This window comes from Hippoglossus hippoglossus, chromosome 22, assembly GCF_009819705.1.
Source record: "Hippoglossus hippoglossus isolate fHipHip1 chromosome 22, fHipHip1.pri, whole genome shotgun sequence".
Classification (NCBI taxonomy): Eukaryota; Metazoa; Chordata; class Actinopteri; order Pleuronectiformes; family Pleuronectidae; genus Hippoglossus; species Hippoglossus hippoglossus.
The window spans coordinates 2,231,336-2,253,705 of NC_047172.1; the positions used below are offsets into that span (position 1 = coordinate 2,231,336).

The following is a 22,370-nucleotide window of genomic DNA, read 5'->3' on the forward strand; positions in this document are numbered from 1 at the left end:
TGATGGAGGAGCCAATGGAATGAATGGACCACAAATACCGACCAATGGGAGGAGAGCCCCGCGCCTATAAGAGGCGGAGGAGCCGCGGAGCCGAGCGCAGAGCTGCAGGACTGAGCTGCCCCTGATCCGTGACGCGCCTCGGCTGAAACATAGGGATCTTCGTCTCCACCCCTGGTAGCTCTAGTAATCCACAAATCCGACGACAACAGGTAAGAGGAGATCTCAGCGGATTGAACGTGTCCGAGCAGATTCCCGCAGGTTTAAATGATGGAGTCAGGGAGAGGGAAGGGAGAGGGGGGGGGGGGATGTGGCCTCAGGGAAATGTCCGCTCCTCTCTGCAGGAGCATCAATTAAACACGAGGCGCAACGTGTAAAATGTGCATTTCTGCAACACGTCGCATGCACGCTCCTCTGCAGCTGTTTGATCATGTTTGTGACGTTGTGACGTTTATAAAAAAGAAAATGTCTTTGTTGTCCCCTTTGTTCCGCCGCCTCCTCCATCCTCCATCCTCCTCCACCTCCTCCTCCGCCCTGCAGGGAGCAGCCATGCCTTTCGGTAACACGCACAACCAGCTGAAGATGAAGTTCTCCTCGGAGCAGGAGTACCCGGACCTCAGCAAACACAACAACCACATGGCCAAGATCATTACTCCTGCCATGTACGAGCGTCTGAGGAGCAAACAGACACCCAGCGGATTTACCCTGGATGACATCATCCAGACTGGGGTGGACAACCCAGGTAAAAAAAAAAAAAAAATCCCCAAGAGGCTTTTCGGCGCAGCAGCCATCTGCTGTGTCTGAGTGTGTGTGTGTGTGAGATGGAGTGTGTGTGATGGTGTGTGTGTGTGTGTGTGTGATGGAGTGTGTGTGAGATGGAGTGTGTGTGATGGTGTGTGTGTGTGTGATGGTGTGTGTGTGATGGAGTGTGTAATGGCAGCTCTGGGCCTCATATGAGCTGTGACCTTGTTGAAGGATAAAACCTTCGCAGCACAGAGGCGCCCATCCTCCATTTTTAAAAGCATCAGTGCAGCTTTATAAAAAAAAAAAAACTGTAAAAGATTAGCAGCGTTGCGTAACGTGTGCACGGCAGCGGCTGATAATCCACTGCTGCTCTCAGGTTTAATGGCGGCTTGTTGTGCTGCAGTGGCAGAGATCATGTGTTAACCCCTTCAGAGGAGGCAGATGGAGCAGGAGGCCTCAAGGTGAGGACAGGCCTCCTGCTCCATCCGTCCCCTGCAGGGGCCTCGTCTGATTCTCAACCCTGCACACGTATGAGACGCCGAGACACCAGCAGCTTCACCATACATGGCGTCGTTCACACTCGGTGCAGTAACCGTAGGGGCCTCCGTCACGAGGGCCTCCGTCACGAGGCCCTGCCGAGGCCCACCCGTCCCTGCTCCCTGTCCCCCTTGACCCTGTTGACCTTGTGTGCAGGTCATCCCTTCATCATGACCGTGGGCTGCGTTGCCGGCGACGAGGAGACGTACGAGGTCTTCAAGGAGCTGCTGGACCCCGTGATCGAGGACCGCCACGGTGGCTACAAGCCCTCAGACAAACACAAGACCGACCTGGACCCAGAGCACCTGAAGGTAAGCTAGGCCGCAGCCGCCAACGCGCCCAGGCCGACGGTGAGCACACGCCTGACGTGTATTGTCTCTTTCAGGGCGGAGACGACCTCGACGCCAACTACGTCCTGAGCTCCCGTGTGAGGACCGGACGCAGCGTGCGTGGCTTCTGCCTGCCGCCGCACTGCAGCCGAGGAGAGAGGCGTGCTGTGGAGACGCTCTCCATCGAAGGTAAAGGTCACGGCGGCTGACACCTGGTGATTGACAGCTGAGGTCGTTTGGTCCGTGAGTCGCTGACGTCGTGTCGTCAGGACTGAAACATATCTCACGCACACACGAGGCTCCGGCTGAATAATTCTGTTACGTAAAAATAAGAATCTGAGACAGTGATGCACAGGCAGCTCACTCCTGTGGTAGTGGGCACCCTCTAGTGGCAGCAGGTGGAATAGCACATTACTGCACTGCAAACAAATGTAAATGAGACTCAGCTGAAAAACAGATGCTGCAACTGAACTCTAATTAATGAATCATCAGAATCTATTGAAAATGAACATGTACAAGGTATTTGATGGGAAAATAGGAATATATACATGTATATCTATGTATATGTTACCAAGAGCTGAACAAGAAGTAAAACCAAAACATTAAGAATCAGACAATTGACTAAATTCAAACATTTATATATTTACAGGCTGCAGCTCGACTAATCATTTGGTTCTAAATTTAAATCAACATTGTCCATAAGTATGATCTTTATTTATTTTCTTTTTCAAATTGGAGACGAGAAAGGACTTTGACTCAGGTTTTGACAAATGAAAGTATAAACACCATGAGTGTATAAAAGTCACCTGGTTCTGTTTTTACAGTAAAATGAGAAATTATAATATGGGGACAGGGATGAAATGTACAATATACTTTACATATATTTTACACTACATCTTGACAAGTCATACAAATGTAAACTTTGAATGTTTGATTTATACGGTTATTCTTTTTTTGCCTTTATTTCATGAAGCCAAAGTCTTTTTGGTCGATTGTCTGGTTCTTCATTTAAATTTTTTACTTATTCAGCTCTTGGTAACGTGTATATAAAGGTTCAGTTTAGTGACATCTAGTGGTGAAGTGTCATGTTGCAGCTCAACACCTCTCACCCTCTATTTCCAAACATGAACTGGAACCTGTGGCAGCTTCAGTTGTTATAAAAACTCAAAATGTTTAGTTTGTCCAGTCTGGGCTACTGTAAAAAAACATGGCTGCCTCCATAGAGAGGACCCACTCCTGATGTAAACATAAAGTATTTAAATCTAAAGGCCCATTCTAGGGTAAAGAAAACAACAACTTAGATAAAACACTAGGATTATTTTATGTTTCATTTCTGCCATTAGATCCTCTCCCCTAAATAAAGCATGGTTCTTAGTTTTGACGTGTCCCTCTGGTCTGTGCAGCTCTGGCCTCCCTGAGCGGAGACCTGAACGGGAAGTACTACGCCCTGAAGAACATGAGTGACGCCGAGCAGCAGCAGCTCATCGACGACCACTTCCTGTTCGACAAGCCCGTGTCCCCCCTGCTGCTGTCCTCCGGGATGGGCCGGGACTGGCCCGACGCCAGGGGCATCTGGTGAGACCTCGTCTGTCCCCCGAGCTCTTTTTTAATAAACGTCTCTGTTGGTTTGGAACGAGGCTGAATTCCTCCGTTTTTGTCTCCAGGCACAACGACAACAAGACGTTCCTGGTGTGGGTGAACGAGGAGGACCACCTGCGTGTGATCTCCATGCAGAAAGGAGGCAACATGAAGGAGGTGTTCAACCGCTTCTGCACCGGACTCACCAAGGTCGGCAGGAAACCTTCAGCTCCATCAGCGTCTGTGACCTCAGCCGGATTCTGTCTCACTTGTCATTCTGTTGTTTTAGATCGAGGGCCTGTTCAAGGACAGGGGCCACGCCTTCATGTGGAACGAGCACCTGGGCTACGTCCTCACCTGCCCGTCCAACCTGGGCACGGGTCTGCGTGCCGGCGTGCACGTGAAGCTGCCCAACATGAGCAAGCACGCCAAGTTTGAGGATGTGCTCAAGAGGCTGAGGCTCCAGAAGCGTGGAACCGGTACGAGAACCTGCACCTTCTCTTTCTGCTGGAGGTCAAATCCTTCTGAACCATTCAGTGTCTTGAGTTGAGGTTTTTATTCTTCTCTTCCTCAGGTGGCGTGGACACGGCTGCGGTGGGCGGCGTGTTCGACATCTCCAACGCCGACAGACTGGGCTTCTCTGAGGTGGATCTGGTGCAGATGGTGGTCGACGGCGTCAAGCTGCTGGTCGAGATGGAGAAGAAGCTGGAGAAGAGTCAGTCCATCGACGACCTGATTCCCGAACAGAAGTGAATCCGTCCTGACGCCCGACCACCAACACTCTCCTCCTCCTCCTCCTCCTCCATCATCCCTCGCTCCCCTGTCTGAATGAATGTTTGACTCTGTATCACACGGTTGGATTTGTTTGTGTATTTAAAATGAAACGGTTCCTGTTCGGTGAGGATGGATCTGAAAAGAAATAAAACAACTTCTGGTTGAAGTTTGATCCCTGGAGAGTTTAATGTGTTTTCTCAGCAATCACATCACTGACGTGTCCTCGTTTCTGTTTTAAAGACGTAAGATGGTTTCATGTTAAAGTTAAAAAGTCTGTGGTAAAAGGAGAAAACACTAAAGTTCCTGAAACACCTCGACACTGATGCAACATTTTAATCTCTGGTCCCTGTGGATTTGATTCTTTACTGTTAGTTTTAAATATTAATTCTGGTAAGTTAAACACTCTTCAGTCAGCTCATATTTGATTTGAAGTTGGAACTTCCTGTCATGTGTTTGGACTATAATGGTCGGGCATAAGAATAAATAAGGGGAAGTTCTTTTTTTTTTTATCCCCACTTTGCATTTATAGAAGTTGAAACGTCAATATACAAACTAAGCAGGTTTCTTTTTAAATTGCCTAAAGAATAAATTCAAGAAAGTTGACATGTCAAAGTAAAATCTGTAGATCAGAATTTATTTTCCTTAGGGAAAGTTTAAATGTCAAACTTCAAAATTTCATATTTACCAACGTTGGTACATGTTTTCTATTAAATGCTTTGAGTAGATGAATTAACGAAACTTCAGATCCTGTTTTGGTAAAGTAAATTTTCAGAAAGATTGACAGAAACAAACTCAGATCACAACTGTCAGCCGACATGTCAACTTTTCTAAAATGCAAAAACTAATATCTGCCTCTGATTTTCACCGTTTCTCAAAATGCAACAGAACCTTGTTTTCTTGTCTGTCCCTGAAACAAGCACCAAACTAAATATTGGAGCTAAAATCAGCTTCTATCTTTGACTTTTAGCTGATTACAGTAGAAACACTGATCTGAACTGGTCACGTTTCATTGATTGAATTTGAATGTTCAGGCTTCACAGTAAAATGCTGGTTTGTATTTCCTGTTCTAAACATGTTTCCAGGTCACAACCGAGTTTTCATTTACTTTGAGCCTGAATAAATTAATATTTTCATCTGCAATCACATTCATAGACTTTTGGCACAAGACACAGAGTGAAAACACATCAACACAGAGAATATATATAATATTTTTAATAATGAACAGGCCTATACTCATCAAAGGCTTATAACTTTAATCTGTCATTATTTTTATTTACATGAAACAACTAAACGTTCAGTTTGTCACTTTTCCTTTAAACATCGAACACATTTAAATATCAGAATCGAGCTTCATCTGAACTGCGTCCGGACACAAAGGATCGTGAGACGTGTAAGTTGACAGACACTTTAATTGAGACATGAGTGAACCTTAACCATGTGGGCGTGTACACGGACCCCCCCCCCCCCGCTCATCTCCACCTCCGACGAGATACAAAAGAAAGAAAACGAACAGGAACAGAATGAGTGTTGCAGTGAAGCCGTCTCGAAAAAAGTAAGATACATTATTTACACTGAAAACAAAATGCTACGTAATTTTTTATCTTTTTCCGGGAGAGAGAGAGAGAAAAAAAAAAAGATTAAATAAATAAGACTAGAAATGCTTTTGTCCACATTCACAGCATGACAAATCATATTCAACTCGTTAATGTCGACCCCGTGTGGCCACAACAGACGCAGATATTAGTAGGTAATTCAGTGATTATTGCCAAAAGCCTTAAACTATACATTATCATATTCAATACATACTCTGTATTTTGTTTTTAAAAAAGGAGACGTTTGGAAACTGCTACTTGGATGATTGTACAGCTTAAATACTTCTAGATATATATATGTATACTTTTAAACCCTTTTGTTCATAGCTTTAACTCGTTGGCAACTTTGGAAGCAATGTTTTTGAAAGCGATGGATGATCCGGATATCCGCTTGAACCTGACGCCGTTGAGGGAGAGACGGGGCAGCTTGCAAACCTCCATCTCCCACTGGACCAGGTTCTCGGCGCGCCCGTCCCCGTGGACGCAAAGAAGCAGGAAACTCTCTTGCTGCTCGTAGTCGCAGTTGTTGGCGTCGAGCACCTTGCGAATCTCCCGCATGATGTCGCAAGGCTCCATGGAGCTGGTGGTCCTCATACTCCAAGTGAATCGGAGGGAGCGAGGTTTACTGTCTTTATTTTCCCCTTTTTGATCCCCAGGTACATGGCGACTGTCGGGAGGAGAGAGCACAGAGAGAGAGGTTGGTCGTTCGGGTATTTAAAACAGTGTTTGGAGGATGAATGGCAGGTTTGTGGAGAGGGCGGGGGGGAGGGGGGGGTTGACAGGAACATGCCATGCGAACAGAGCAGCTCTCAGGTACAGTGCCATGCAAATCATTTCAAAATCAGACGCCAGGCAGAGAAACACTCAAAGGCAGAAGCTCAATGCACAACACAACTTCCAAAAACTCAAACAGCGCAGGAGGAACAAAGCAGGTGGAGGGGTTTCCTACGCAAAGAGGGAGGAGGCGGGGGGGGGGGGGGGGGGGGGGGGTCACAGCTGCAGACGAGGACAAACTGAAGCCTTAAAGGTGGACGGACATGTCGGGGGGGGGGGGGGGGGGGGTAACCTCACCTTGAGCCCTCAAGTCTCCCGTTTCTCTCAAACTCGGTTGAGACTCTGAGGTGCATGAGAAGATCAGACGGAGGAGGAGGAGGGAAAAAAGAAGAACAACAAAAAAAAGATGTGGATTGTGCACGACAAATCATTTCAGATCAACTTCAAGTGAATATTTAAAAAAAAAAAGAGAATATGTGACGTGTGGTGAGGAGGAGAGTTGAGACGACGGCGGCGACGGCGACGACGACGAGCCACCACCGCAGAACAAAACCAAACAGGAGCAGAGAGAACACAGACACATGGAAGGTTCCGCTTCCATTGAGATCGGTGAGGAATCATGGGACAGAAAAATAAGCAGCGACAGTGAAGTGAACCCAAACTGAAACAACAGCAGCAGACGAGAGGAGGAACAGTCGCCGAGCAGCAGCTTCACACACAGCGACAACAGGAACTGGTTCACTGGACTGAGGTTTGAATTTAAAACCTCCCGAGCTTCATCCGTTCAGTCTCAAAAGGGTGAAATGGTTCAAATTAAAGTTATATTTTATAATCACAATACGGCAAATGTAAGTAAAATCATTCAAAAATCATTCACGACCTTGGAAACTGTATTTTGACGACAAATCTTAAAACGAAATCCGTCCGTGAAGTAAAAAGCTCCAATAATAAAAAAAATTACGTCTGAGGGAAAAACTAAACGTGCAAAACAAAACCTTACATTTTATAATTTAATATAAAATTGGTAAATATGATAAATATGACTTATATAAAGTGATGAACACAATACGATCACAATAGTAAATTATCACCAGGTTACATTTTAAAGCTTTATAACCAGACGCCTGATTTTATCTTCGTTAAACTGGGATCAGAGTTATTTTGTGACTTTATGTTCACGTCTGATTGTAAATATTTATCATGCTTCGTTCATTTTGAGTTTAAATTCAACACGTGAACAGAAACTCGACTTGAATTCTGTGTCTCTATAAAAGCTACGACCACATGAAGTGAGATCACAACACTGATATTTAGAAAAATGTGCAGAACTTTGTCGCGTGATTTTCCTAATTTCAAATATTCTTCTGTATCACGGATCATTTACAGAATCTGTAATAAGTAATAAATAATAAACCAGAAGAAAAGCAGCTGTTGGATTCTTCTGATGACAAACTCCAGAAGTTTCCTCATTTAAAAACAACTACAAGAATAAATAGTTCCTGATGCATCGAGCACTGGAGACGAGATCTGAATGTATTATTTTTTACAAACTTCCTGTTCAATCTGAAACTAGAGCCACAGGAAACAGCTGACACGGCAGAATTAGAAGATTAGGTTGAATCAATATCACATATTCTACATTTGTCTTCGTCTTATCTGTGTTGTTTACAAATGGTAAATGTGTGGGAAGTCTTTTATTAAATATTGAACTGACTTGAGCATCGATGTGATAGAAAACTTTTTTTTTTTGGTAAAATGTAGGATTTTATAGTAAAATCCAGATCAAGAAAAGAATCTGAATTTATCCAGATCACTCGCTCCCAGTGACTGTTGCCGGAAAAGACTAACGAGAGTGGGAGCAGCAGAGCAACTGGTTTAATTTGAGAGATCATTTGCTGGTTCTTCCCTCCGGCTTGTGGGAAATTAAATTGGGTAAAGCTGTTAAACTGATGGCAGCTCATCACGGAGTCTTAAATCAGCCCCTGAATAAAACTACACACGAGGAAAACGTTGGAGTAATTTAACTTCAAGGAAAATAAGAGATAAGTTCCTTGCTCCTCTGACGTGACGGAAAACAGAAAAACAGGACGGGTGGAGGAGGAAGTGACTCCGAACTCCCGACAGCTCGAGTGACTCGACAAACAAGAGTGAACAGACAGGACTGACAGCAGATCCTGGGTCAGAGAGGCTGTGAAAAATCACAAGACCGAGGAGGAAGAGGAGGAGGAGGAGGAGGAGGTGAGGGAGGAAGGGTGACAGGGGAGGGGGGGTGAGTCCCTCCACGTAACCGACACTTTCATCTCAGGAGAAGTTGAGGGATTGAAACAGCCCCTTACTCTAGATCTTCATCTTCCTACAACTCTCTATATCTTCCGCTCCTGAATCTGAAAGAAAAAACGTGAATCTGAGGAGACGGCGAACTTCTCAATGGACACATGACAAGAAAAAGAAAGAAGGAAAGGAAAGAAAGGAAGAGGGAAAGAATATTCAAATGTATGACATGGCGACAGGCGAAAAATCAAAGAAGGAAAAGACCATGGAAGGATGACAAGAAGGAAGGAAGGAAGGAAAGGCTGATAAGAGACCGGAGGACAGACTTACTAAGGGTCTTTCCTCCCTGGGTAGAAGGGATGGCAGGCCCTGTTTTGGCCATCTGCCGTTTGGCCGGGTCAATACTGACCCTAGTCAGAGAGGAAGAGCAGCAAGAGGTCAAGGTTAAAGGACACAGGAAGGTTAGGAAGACAAGAACACACAAACTGTGAGGAGAGGAGAGGAGTGGAGGAGGAGGAGGAGGAGGAGGAGGAGGAGGAGGAGGTGACTGGACCTACAACGTCCTGAAGAGGAGGAAATGATTTCAACTCTTTGGTCCCAAAACGTGATGAGAGGCTTTTTAGCAGAAACGCACGAAGGCTCGAAACTGACAAAATGTAAAAAATGTTATCAGCCAAGTCAAAAATCAATGTGAACACAATAAACAATCCTCTGTTAAATAACTTAACAGGAGAGTGAAGATAAATATGAAGTTTTATGGTTAGTTGAATATTGATCTGAGGATGGGGCTAGATAAAAAAAGTAAGGGAGTCGATTACAATTAATCCTGAGGGAAACGATTAATCAATTATCAAAATAGCTGCTTATTTTTTTGCTTATCAGTTCATAAAATCAATTAACGTTTTTCTATAAAATTTTTCATGCATTCATTTTATTTCTGTTACCTGAACATTTATGGGAATTGGACGAATGTTCAAACTAAATCTGAAGACGTCACTTTGTTCTCTAAAAACTATTTATGAATAATAATCCAGAAAATATTCAGAGCATTTATAGAAAAAAGTTGTTTATACATAAGAGGATCTTGGTTATTAAAAGAGTCAAATAGTAATAGAGAAAAATGAATTTTAAATTTACGTTAAATAAAAATAAAATAAAATCACATTTTGCTTTATTAACCAACTGACTGAAGATTAAAGTAAAACCATAAAGCTTCATATTTCTGTTCTATTTATTTAAATCACATTATTGTTTATTGACTCAGTTGAATTCTTGACTTGAGTGAAAACCTTTTTCCCGACAGTCTGTCAGAGTCAGTTCTCTTTGGAAATGAGGACAAGCACGAAACCAGAGTGAGGTGATAAAGAGTGAGATGAGAGGATGGTGATGATAAAGACACTGGGGTTTTACAAATCAACCACCAGGGGGCGCTGCTGAGCCTGGAGCCGGCTCCTCCACTGCTCTGAGGCCACGGTTTGATCACATCCCTCTAATCAACGGATCTGTTTTCAGGGATCTATTCAGCTGTGTCCTGGTTTCACACCATGAACCAGAGGAGAGTGGATCTGAAGCCGAGTGCAAGAAACCACAAGAAGTGATGTCTCTTAGAGGAAGGAGGAGTTCAGGTCGACTGTGGATTGACTTTTAAATTATGTTATTGGCCCAAATAAGACGATTTTAATACGAACCCTTATGATAATAGTAATGTTCCTTATTATTCATGGGTTAAGGACTGTTAAATAAACAAGATGTCAAGATGACGTGAAGCCGCGATGCTTCTCAACTTGGATACGAGTTAAACTGAAGTTCTTCTTAAATGATCTTAAATCGAATCCTCAAAACAAAAAAAGTGAAAACACATTCAAGAGGCCCAAAGTTTCCAGAACACAACAAGAACTAAACGGGACAAATTCATCGAGCGTTCGATCCTGATAACTTAACGACTAAAGGTGTTAAATAAACGCACAATAAAGCAAAACTAAACATTTAACATCACTGGATAAATGAACTAATTTCTACACAAACAACAAACTTAGATTATGTTTTTTAAATATCTCGTCATGGCCGTAACCTTTTCACCGCTTCACCGTGTGAAACAGGAGAAGTTTGCTCCTGATTCCACGGCCATGAGAAAACACTTAACAAAAATAATCTGCTTCCTGGTGAATAATGAAGCGAGATAACGTTTAAAGCTCCGTCCACAATGTGCAAGTTTCAACAGGAGAGAGAGTTCAGGACAGTCACTGCGGTGAGAACACGACCCCGGCTGTCGATGGCGGCCGTGCAGAGCGACGCCATGCATGCACGGGCGGATTGATTAGTGGCAAAAGCTGCTTTGTTGCTGCTGCTGGTTAATCGACTGATTGACGGAGGAGTCCGCTCCCAATCAGCCTGCGTCCATCAGACCAGCCACAGTGAGGACATTCACACACACACACCAGCTCCAACCGGATTAATGCACAACGCTGACACCTCCAACTCTCTTCATATGGAGATAATAAACATTTTTCATGGGCTCAGATTTCTTATTGTTTTTGAATTACATCCCTCTGAAGGGAATAGTTTGATTTGCTTCTATTGCTGAAAAGGTCGAGTCTGTGCAGTAAATACAAATCTGCAGCTTAGCTTAGCACAAAGACTAGAAACGGAGGGGGGAGTTAGCCTGGCCCTGTCCAAACAGTAAGACTTCACCGTACTAGAAGCTAATAGTGCCTGATATCCATATTACACCATATCAGGACATTTGATCTGAATTTATGCTCAACGGGAGGAAGTGGAGACGGGTCCTTCATCTTTATTTACAGTCTACATGTCAGATTAAATCATTAGTGCAAAAACAGCTTCATATTTACTGCAGAAGACTTGAGAAGCATCAATGTTTTAATCCAGGAATCCAAAGTAAAGCATTTGCCCGGATGTCAAACTGATCCTTTAAGAATAAAACTCACCCTGTGATCGGATTAGATGATAATTTGTAATTCATGGGTAAGAAAAACCCCGTGTCAGAACTCCGGTGACATTAATCTGATGACAACCTGTGTGAGTAAATGCACCCAGAGAGTTTGTGTTTCCAGCTAAGCGTTGTGTTAGTTCAGTGCCGGCAGCCCCACACGTCTGTTGAGTTTCACAGGAAGTTGTTGTTTTGTTTTTTTTCGTTATTTTTGGCACAGAAGCGAAAAGGCAGTACAAGAGTCCTACCTTTTGGTAAACCTGAATGACATGTTTCTACAACAGAACCAGACAAAGAGACAGTGAGAATGGTGAAGGAGACGTGAGAGGAGGGAGGGAGGGAGGGAGGGGGGGGGGGGGGGAGGGGGAGGGGAGGCATGAGGAATCTGAATGAGTGAACAAAAATGGGCTGATTGGAATCATCAACAGTGAAAAGGAAGATTGACTTTGGGTTTTTTTTTTCCATTGGTAATCAAATGATTTCAATTCCTCATTTCAGGTCAGTCATTGCAGGAGGGACGTCTCTGGCCTGGCTGCCGCTCGTAGAGTCTTTTAAATATATGTTTCTTTTAATGTTTGGATATATTTCCAAACACATAAAGTAACTGAACAATCCAGTGTGTGACAACAAGTACAGACACTTGTGAGATAAATCTGGAATCAGAGGGAAACTGAACCTCTGATGCTTTGGTTTTATTTGGTCTAAACCCCCGAAAGAAAACGGATCTACTGTTGCTTCTTCAGATCTGATTCATGTTCACACGGTTTTTTTAAATTCAAAAGGTTTAACACAACCATGAGCACAGCATGGAGGTGAGAGGTGAATCACCACAGTGACTCAACCTGCAGAGTTTATCTACTGTCTCATGAAGAGCTCAAAATATCATTGAAGCACCAAAATATAAATCGTATTGTGTGGTTTCTACGTTTCACACTGAACACACCTCTGACTCGGTTCCCAGCAGATCTCAACATCCGCCCCGAACGTCTCACACAGGCACGTTGATGGAAAACACAAACGCAAGAGTACACAACGGAAACACAATCACAAGCAGTTCACGACTCTGCTTAGCGAACATCCACGGTCGCTCACTTCTGTTGTGGTTGTGTTTCCGTCGTGTGGCTCAGCCTTTGTCGTCCAGAAGTCTGGAACTCACTCCTTTTCCCAACACTGGTTTGCATGTGATCAAACAGCGTGAACCTGAACGTCAGATTACATCACTCTCTACTGGGACTTAGACCAAAGAAAACAAACTTCTTATAACCCTGAGCGATATCAGAGGTCGTGGGTTCGGTTCTCTGTGGCAGGCAGCCAGGCAGTGACAGACCAACAACTCAGACTTAAGAATAAATCACATGGTACAGGACAGTGAAGTTTTCCCAAAGCATGTAATTAATCATCCTGACTGCACAGGGCATTGTGTGGATTGGTTTTTAAACTGGAACAGACAGAGTCACAGGAGATTAAACTGTGCAGAGCAGGGCTGGAGTCTATCTGCTTTCTAGTTCAGTCCTGACGACCATCTTCACATTTAACATTGTTTAAAAAGTGCACGTAAATGATTTTTAGAATAAATTTAAGATTAAAACTGAACAGAGAAAGAGCTAAAGCCCAAACTGTGGGTGTTTCCTGGGGTGAGGTGTTCCCCTCGCTTACCTGCGGGTGAGTTTGGAGGTGAGTTTGGAGAACAGGTTGCTGGTTCCACGGCTGCGGGTCTGGGAGAGAGGCGTGGCATCGTGGGAGAGGGTGGGCGAGGCCGGCGGCCCGTTGTACGTGGCCGTGCGGCGGTCTCTCAGCTGGCCCCCGTGGAAGGTGCTGCGGCTGGCGGTGCCTCGGGGGAAGCGGAGCCGGTCGGGCGTGGTGGCGTTGGTGATGCTGTGGGTCGACGCCACCGGGTTCCTCTGGCCGCCGGGCGACACAGCGACGCTGCTGAGGTGGACGGAGGAGCAAGAGCAGTTTAGACTCGGATGGGACAGTTCTTCCACTGCAGACGGGTACTTCAATGTGCCTGTTCTTAGAAAAGTTAATCACATTTGTCTACATCATCTTTTATTCACAAATAAATGGAGGATTTTAATTCTGTTCGGTGTTTGAGCAGAAAACTTTGCTGCATCATTACCTCAGGAACACAAGTATCGCGCTGCAATGGAAATAAATAACCCTGCAACTCTTGCACCACATTTCCCTCTTTCAAATTTCAAGAGTTTGTTATTGGTACATGGAATTCTACTATCGACCATGAGTTAAAGGTAAATGAATCTGGCATGTTAGATGTAAACAGGGCAGGAAATTAAATCGCATTTAAAACTTTCAGCAGCTGATGGATTGAGACAACTTGTTTAAACCTTCAGATTTCAGTGCCTGAAAAATAAGTCAGATTAAGTTTTTTAATATTTTAAGAATAAACAGAACGTTTCAGTCTTGTGACCTTTTGTCTTAAACCGCTGCTTTTCCCCAACAGTCCTCTCACTCACACTTCTTCCTCTTTTATTTTTCACCTAACTTGTTTTAGGAAGTCAAACAACACTTGATTTTATTTAAAAACTTCAATAAAGACGATAAGAAATGTCTGCCTATCATCCTATTGTAGATTCTAGTGCCACCTGGTGTTTGTTCTGTGTGAACAAAGCTGTCAGATCAGGTTTGAATTGACCTTCAGCGCTGCTGCTGAGCCCAGAAGGTTTCTGGGCCTTCGCAGTGGAGCAGAAACCACGAGGGATCAAAGTCAGGCCGACTCTAAATGTGAGAGAGGATTTGCATCAATTCACCAGCCAGAGAGGATGTTGTTAATTTCTTAGCCCTGGACATCAAGCTCTTCAGAATGATAAGAGTGACTTTGTGTCCCTGATCCCAGTCTGAGACGGGGACAGGCTGAGGGTGCTGGGACAGCGTGAGGAGCAGGAGGAGCTCGGCCGTCGGGTTCGCAGACGAACAGGTGAGGGATCCGGGGCGGAGAAGATCAGGGTCAAAGTTCACGGCAGAGGATGGAGGAGAGACCGGGAGCAGAGCTGTGACAGTTGGTTATTGTGAATGTCTGAGGTCCGTCGCTTCATGGTGGGCAGAGGGATGACGGAAAAATATCATCACACACACAAACGCCTCGTTGGTCAAAGCGAGGCAGCGTGATGTCAGCGTGTGGATAGATATTTTTCTAATATTGTGCTTCCACTCGTCAGTGTCTGAAATAAAACGCAGGTAAAACTTCAATCTATAACAATCTGCATGGGAATTTAAATATTAAGGATCTTCCCTAATAACAGTCATTCTACAGGTCCTACGTGATTCTTGTGTTACTGTTTAAAATGTGAAGATCAGTGTTAACTTAGTGTCCTTATGTCTTTACTCCACTCGTCACACATCTACAGTTAACTCAAAGTTTTAGAGTTCTACCCGCTCTTCTCTGATCAACACGCATTTCAGACACTGACCAGAGAAACCAGTTGGATGCACATGTCTCGACAGCTCGCTGCAGGAAACGTGTCCATGGTTTAGTCGTGGTGTTAGAGAGTGAAGCTGGCTGGATGTGTGGGTTAGCGAGGGGCCGGACAGGGGCTGAGACATGAGAGGAGACAGACAGGGGGGTGGTTCGGAGGCCCTGCCGTCTTACTTGGGCGTGCAGTAGTCCAGATCGTAGAAGGAGTGGGGCAGTGTGGCCCAGCCTGGCTGGCAAGCGTACAAAGGGCCGACGGTTTGATACCTCAGCCGCACCGAACTGGACGAGGCGCCGAACGCAGCAGCCGCAAAGGCAGAGGAGGGGCTAGTGGCACAAGCCATCTCAGTCATGCTGGTCATGCCACAGTTGAAAAAAAAGAAAAACCCATCCCAAACCAAACCACAGACACACAGGCAGAAATGAAAAATAAGAAAGAAAATGGAAAGTAAATTAAGATAGAATGAAAATAAAGAAATAAACTAAGGGGGTGAAACAAATTAAATCTTTTCCAGGGATCCTGTCTGAAACAATACGTGAGAAAGTCTGGGCCTAAAGAGTTGAACAAGTTTGAGTTTGGACGACTGACGCTGGTCTTTGTGTTGAGACGACGAATATTCACATTGACAAGTCTTGACTTTGACCACATTCATGTTCAAAGTGAGGATTTGTGTCCGTGTTGGGATTCAAACTCTAATACTGGCCACAGAGAACATTGATGATTGGTGAAAATAAATAAAGGAGACAAACTGGCTTCCATAGAAGGAACCAAAAAAAACTAACAGACCCATTAAACTAATTAAAAACAGTTCTTTTTTCTATCTGAGATAAAAGTGTCAGCGTCTGAAATCTACTTGTATTAACACAGACTTTCTGTTTTCGTGACGACTCCGTGTTGAAGGCAGGAAGCAGCCTCCTCTCACCTGTTCTCCTTCCCGTTGGGGATGACGGACAGACGGTCCGTGTTGTTCCTGTCGCTGCAGACGTACGTGTTCCTCCGGGTCATCCCTGCCGACGCAGTGTTATTCTGCAGGAGAGAAGCAAAGAAAACATGATGATCTGATAAGAACTGTAATGGAAAGTAATGTAGTTAAAAAACATCAGTAATCATGTTGTGAATCTCCATCAGGAACCATAACAACATGACTAAAGTAAATAAAGATGTCCTCACCCCCTCCTCCCAAAACATGAATATCTGGTAGAAGAATGTACTTTATAATTCACTTGTACTCTGAAGCTGTGTCTCTTTAATTATTAGTTTTTCTGGACCTTGATCTGTCTTGTTTTTGACTTGGAGAGACTGTCCTGTTGTACGTTGAGTTAACAACAGCAGAAGGTTTAGTTGATCTCTCTTTCAAAGTGTGTGACGGATGACGTGACTCACACTCGGGCCGGTGGTGGCGCCTTTCCTGCGGTCGGGGATGTCGGCCTTGTTGGGGTTGTTGGCGTTGCCCAGCAGAGGGCTGGCGGGCGGAGCGCCGCGGCTCCCCGGGGTGCTGGGCTTACGCAGCTGGACGCCGCCTTCCTCCTTCACGCTGTTCTCCGCCGTGGTGGTCTGACTCCTCTTCGGATGAGCCGTCCCCGGAGGATTGTTCTGACCGACTGCAGCGCGAGAGAAAGGAAACAGAGACAGACGTGTGACTTAAAGATGCTGTTTGTACCCAATTCAAATACTGAACTGGGCTTTTTTTAATATTAGTGCTTTTATCTAAAATGAGACGACCTACATTTGGATTAAGAATAAATCTGATACTGATTTGAAGTGATGGGCGATGGATCGTCAGCACATTAGAAAACTGTGATTTAGATCATTGCTGAGAAAATATCTCACTATATCTTTGAGTAAATGGTAATTGGAAAGTATTTATGTAGCATTTTTCTAATGTTTTTTCATAGAATTTAATCCAATTAATTAATCTATCATCTATCCATCCTTGCACTTTTATACTTTAAATACTTTATAATATATACTTCCACTTAAATAGCTATAATTTAACAGTTAGTTTATTCTTCCATGCAGTTGCTGAACAAGGCTTGTACATTGCTGCAGCTCGAGAGGTTTCTCCCTGTGTAGATATTTAAGCTGCAGGTTTCAGACAGGAAACCGTACAAACTGATGTTATTGACAAAGCGTTCCATTACAACGGGCAGCACTGAGCTGTGCAAATAAGCTGAAGGTTGAAGTGCCTCCACCGTGTGACTGGTTTGATTTTACTGCTTTTAACGAGCTCCCGACACAAACCAACCTTTATCAGGAGAGAGAGGCAGCGAGTCAGAACTCAAAAAGGAACGATAACAGCTCAGTGGCTAGAAGGTGTTAAAATTAAAACGATGTTTCCACAGTGTTAACAAGAGGTCGCCCTCCTCACCTTGTTCACTGTAGCGTCTCTGCTTGTGGTTGGAGGAGACGCTCCTCTGCACCTTGAGGTGGGAGGGGGACTGGCCGTTGAGCTCGCTGTTGGGTCTCGGTTTGGCCAGAGAGAGGTTGCTGCTGGAGGCCGACTCGCTGGGCTCGTGCTGGAGGAGACGCAGACGCATGGAGTCAAAACACAAAGCACACGCTCCACATTCAGCTCGTGTGGAGTCGAGGCTGATGCAGATATTAGGGAGTGAAAAGAAAACATTCCGATATGAAGGCAGGTGATCTTCGTACCTCAGAGGCCTTCCTGCCCAGCAGCAGGTAGGTGGCTGTGATCTCATCATATTTCATCTTGGCCAGAGACTCCTGGATCTCCTCCAGGTTGTAGCCCATCCCCACCATCACATCTGCAACAACACAACATATTTCACATAAAAAAAATGTTTAATCACAGGAGCATGTTTGTTATTTCTGAAGAAAAATGACTCAACCATCAAACCATCGCTTCTCAATCTTAAACAATAGCCAATAAATTTGCTGGTGATTGTTAAATGGTCAATTAACTAATCGTTAAAGATGAAATATGGCAGTAATATGCATATTAACTGTGTGTGTAAGGAATCTGACATTAGTCATCAGCCCCCTGCCTGCATCAATCAGAAAGACACTGATTGGAGAGCACACATGTGCGGGGACACACACACACACACACACACACACACACACACACACACACACACACACACACACACACACACACACACACACACACACACACACACACACACACACACACACACACACACACACACACACACACACACACACACACACACACACACACACAGCGTTTCCTGCTTTAGCTCCGGCCTTTAAACATTTATCTCTGCGTGTGGTTGCGTGTGCCTTTGTGCGTCCCCCCCCCCCCCCCCCCCCCCCCCAACATAATGCATCACGTGAAAGCTTTTATTCTTTCATTTCCACACGTCACTCCCCCTATTAATGTTTCATAAAACTCTTCTATGTGAAACGTGTTGGAGTCACGGGTCTGAGATGGGGTCCGTCTCCAACCCAAAGGTGTTAAAATGATTCACGAGCTGCACAGTGATTTGTAACTTGCTCAGATTTCCTGCCGCCGATGAACAGGTTTGTTTTTGTTGTTGTGTGGTCGAACCCAGTGAGTGACAGCAGACGTGTTGGAAGCTGGAGGCTCTGCAGACACATAACTGCTGCGCACAATCATTATATCATCGAGTGACTCATTCCCACGGAGCTGCAGACTGTTTGAAATATCAATAAAAAGGGTTTTTAATTTGTCGGTTATCTAATTGAATCACACTCAAGTCATGGTCTCAGTCTCCTGTACCTGGAAACTGACACTAACTCGACGGCTGTGCAGCGTCAGACGAGACGAAGAACTGAGACATCAGTGGAAGAGCAGGGGGGGGGAGAGAGAGAGAGAGAGAGAGAGAGAGAGAGACAGAGACAGAGACAGAGAGAGAGAGAGAGAGAGAGAGAGAGAGAGAGAGAGAGAGACAGAGAGAGAGACAGAGACAGAGACAGAGAGAGAGAGAGAGAGACAGAGAGAGAGAGAGAGAGAGAGAGAGAGAGAGAGAGACAGAGAGAGAGACAGAGAGAGAGAGAGAGAGAGAGAGACAGAGACAGAGAGAGAGAGAGACAGAGACAGAGAGAGAGAGAGAGAGACAGAGAGAGAGAGACAGAGACAGAGACAGAGAGAGAGAGAGAGAGACAGAGACAGAGAGAAACGAGCTCTGCTGCTGTCACCAGGCAGAATCTGTGATAACCATCTCTTCTCATCCATCTCCGTCACTCCTTCCTCATCTCTCTCACCCTCCTCCTCCTCCTCCTCAGCAACTTCTCTCTCTGCTTCTCACTTTCTGTTCATCACATAGTTTAATACTGTAGCTTTAGATATTTAATGATCAGATATTATTAGCTTTGGTAAAATTCCAAGGTTTAGACAAACATGTGCATCAGTGTAGTTGTTAACATGACTGAGTTTTGACTCAAATTCACCAGGATCTGGATCTTTAGTGGAAAAGGCTTTTGTCTTTCTGCTGAACGTCCGTGTCCATTAACGACCTCAGGCTGTAATTACCCACTGGTCAATATGGCCTCCAGAACAACCAGGGAACTTATCAAGGAGCAGATGTGATATTTAAAGATTTAAAGACCTCTCTCTCTCTCTCTCTCTCTCTCTCTCTCTCTCTCTCTCTCTCTCTCTCTCTCTCTCTCTCTCTCTCTCTCTCTCTCTCTCTCTCTCTCTCTCTCTCTCTCTCTCTCTCTCTCTCTCGTTCCCTTCTGCATCTTTCTTTTCATCCCTCCTCTTCTCTTTTTTCTTGGGTGATTGTGAGTTCGCACTGACACATGTGCACCGACCGCCAACCCCAGCTGCTGTTATGTAAGCGCTCCCCCCCCCCCCTTCCCTTTTACAGCTTTCATCCTGAGCTCGATGGGGAGGCTTCACTCTCTTGTTGTCTCTTTGCATGCAGCCGCCGCGCTCATGTTTATTTCTTCATCATCACGTTTCATCTCTTCTTTTTAAAGCTCTTCAGCACTGAAATAATGAGTCCGCCTCGACGTTGTAAAGCTGTGACCACGCTGACGTTTTAATGCCTCACGCGTTCTCCTCACCAGAACCGCACACATTGATTTTGTGCCGTGATGAATGAAAAGCAGAGGATGCTGCTTTTTAATGCTCGTGCACTTTGCTGATTGCACAACAGGGTTTCACAAGGCCGATGGTCGGAACGCTCGATAGACGTCTCATGACGGAGCAAGCTTTTCTTTCAAAGGAAACAAAAATTGCAGTTATGTGATATCAGCAGTTTATTTTACCTATTCTCTTCTGATCCGTGATGTCAAGCTCGGGTTCAGTATACGGCTTCAGCTCGTCCTCCTCGAATCCTGCGTTGATCCATCGATCCTTCATGATTTGCTGCAAACACAGATCGAGACAGTAAGAGCCCGACTGACACCGATGTTGTTATTTAACTGTTACAAAGACATGACACAGACATGCAGCAACATTTGTGATAAGAATCCCTTAAACTAGCTTTTTAAAGAGACTTTAAATCAGGTTAAATCTGGTATCCATGATGTTTTATGGATAAATATACTGGTAATTGAGATAAAATAAATTTTATACAATCATTTAATTGTTAAATTTGCTTCTTCTGGACTCATTTGGTTTCTTCATTTTCTCTGCGGCATAAATTTCTACGTACTTTTTGGCCGACATAAAAAGCTGTAAATCTTTTATACAGGCTTATACGAACCTTTCCATTAATTATAATCCCTCAAGGAAGTGAGTTCACATTCTTTCTTCTAGTTTCTAATTTCTCGTCTTATCACCGAACGGAACCCGACTGTGAAATCGCCATGTTCACGTTCTCCTTGAGAACAGCAACCAGGACGAGGGGAAGCTTCACAGCAGAACTGTCTTTGCTACACGTTGTGGTTCTAAAGAACAGCAGATGTTTGCATCACGCTGGGTCATTATCACTGAGTTCGACCAGCATCGTAAACCTTAACAGGAAAAGACGAGCAGCTCAAGCTGTCCAATCACACTTTCACATATCCTGACAACCCTTTTTGAGGAGGAGCCGTCAAAGGCGTCTCTAAACGACCAGAGTGCGGTTTACTCCTAACATATGTAACGTTGATGTTCCGAGGACAGATGGCGCCGGCTCCAGGGGAAGCTTCAGTCAAGTACCTGCAGCCACAGCAGCACCTAATGAGACATCCCGCCTCTAACACAGCCCTTTACTGTGCGTCAGGTTTAACGATGCTGAGACGTCCCTGTTTGTTACGGCTGCTGTTCAATGACGGGAACTGTTCCCTGTGTTGCTCTGCAGTTAGTGTGATGGGACTTAACTTCTTAACTAACTCATTGAGGTTGTTGTGTGGACTTTATTTTGCTTTTACGTTAAAAAGAGAGGCTTCAGTAAAGGGGGTTGATGACGCTTCTGACAAAAATGAATAAAACAAAAAGAAAACAAATATCTCCTGGTGACAAAGTGATGTCATGCACGTAGAAGACAGAGAGTTTGTGGTGATAAGAGCTGACGACGGTGCAGGAAACCTCCCAGTGTGTTGTGCATGTGTGAAAGGAAAACCCCAGAGCCAATTCTCCAGGTTTTACCCAGAGGTCATGTCAGAAAACGGCTTTAGAGAGAAACCCGTGTGGCTCCCTGTCCAGACCTCGCAGCAGTTACATCCACATTGTTCTCTGCTGCACTTTCTTTGTTTGCAAATACATTTTTTAATTTGCACCTGATCAATTTGCTGTCTGGGGGGGGTTTAAATAAGGACCGAGCCAAATTAATTATCTCTGACCGTGCTCTGATGTAACCGGAGCTTACGCCATTATCCCGGGTGAGCATGTGGCATCTGAGGCCAACACATGTGACCTCCAGAGTCAAAGCAACATTTACATTCATTCACTTGCATGTGGAGCCACAGAATTCAACTAGAGGCAATAAAACTGTTTCATTCACAAAAATGAAAGACAGAAACTGGCTCTTTGGTAAAATGGCCCATCAGAATTTTTTTTTAAATAAACTTAAGAACGTCTCTAAACCAGATTCCAGTCATTGCCAGAAGAACTTTAGAGAAGACATTCAGTTTGTCAAGGGTTGTTCTGCCGGGTGTCGGGTTGAACAGCAGTTACAGCTAAAGATAATCATTAACACTTTTCAGGCAATGAGATCAGCACAGTAATCGATCTGTGGAACAAACTCTCCGTCCTCGCGGCCTCTTACATAAAACACTATTTTAATCTCAGCAGAAGCTCTCGGTGAAATTAAACGTCTGAATGTTTCCGCTGTCCGATTCTGAATTGTGTAAAAATTTTAAAATCGTGATTTCTTATAACTAAATGTTGTAAAAACTTGTACGTTGTGACCTTGAGCATCGTCACAGTCACGTGTTCAGTGCAAAGGCTCCATCCGTCTCCAACCAGGAAGGACAGTTTCCGTACAAACACGTGAATGACGATGCATTATTCATGATT

At 44.5% G+C, this 22,370-nt stretch overlaps 2 protein-coding genes across 27 annotated transcripts in view; one reads left to right on the plus strand and one right to left on the minus strand.

Moving 5' to 3' along the window:
* The first annotated feature begins 57 nt into the window (after positions 1-57).
* Positions 58-4,137, plus strand: ckba (creatine kinase, brain a). Its single transcript, XM_034577505.1, has 8 exons — positions 58-209; positions 538-739; positions 1,435-1,589; positions 1,664-1,796; positions 3,011-3,182; positions 3,272-3,395; positions 3,475-3,664; positions 3,760-4,137. The coding sequence occupies exons 2-8, from the start codon at positions 547-549 to the stop codon at positions 3,936-3,938; spliced, it is 1,146 nt and encodes a 381-aa protein (XP_034433396.1). The 5' UTR covers positions 58-209; positions 538-546; the 3' UTR covers positions 3,939-4,137.
* Positions 4,138-5,156: 1,019 nt separating this feature from the next.
* The window catches only part of mark3a (MAP/microtubule affinity-regulating kinase 3a), a 38,380-nt gene continuing 21,166 nt past the window's right edge, over positions 5,157-22,370 (minus strand). For 3 of the 26 annotated variants that reach the window (XM_034577426.1, XM_034577423.1, XM_034577425.1), the window contains exons 10-19: positions 20,195-20,294; positions 17,630-17,742; positions 17,346-17,493; positions 16,361-16,578; positions 15,900-16,003; positions 15,154-15,330; positions 13,203-13,475; positions 11,795-11,821; positions 6,623-6,667; positions 5,157-6,218 (exon numbers count right to left, since the gene is read on the minus strand). In XM_034577426.1, the coding sequence (XP_034433317.1) occupies positions 5,873-6,218; positions 6,623-6,667; positions 11,795-11,821; positions 13,203-13,475; positions 15,154-15,330; positions 15,900-16,003; positions 16,361-16,578; positions 17,346-17,493; positions 17,630-17,742; positions 20,195-20,294 (1,551 nt within the window). In that variant the 3' untranslated portion in view covers positions 5,157-5,872. Of the gene's footprint in view, positions 6,219-6,622; positions 6,668-8,661; positions 8,710-8,926; positions 9,007-11,794; positions 11,822-13,202; positions 13,476-15,153; positions 15,331-15,899; positions 16,004-16,360; positions 16,579-17,345; positions 17,494-17,629; positions 17,743-20,194; positions 20,295-22,370 lie in introns of all 26 variants that reach the window. The other 23 variants (XM_034577449.1, XM_034577437.1, XM_034577447.1 and 20 more) reach the window with 18 other exon arrangements.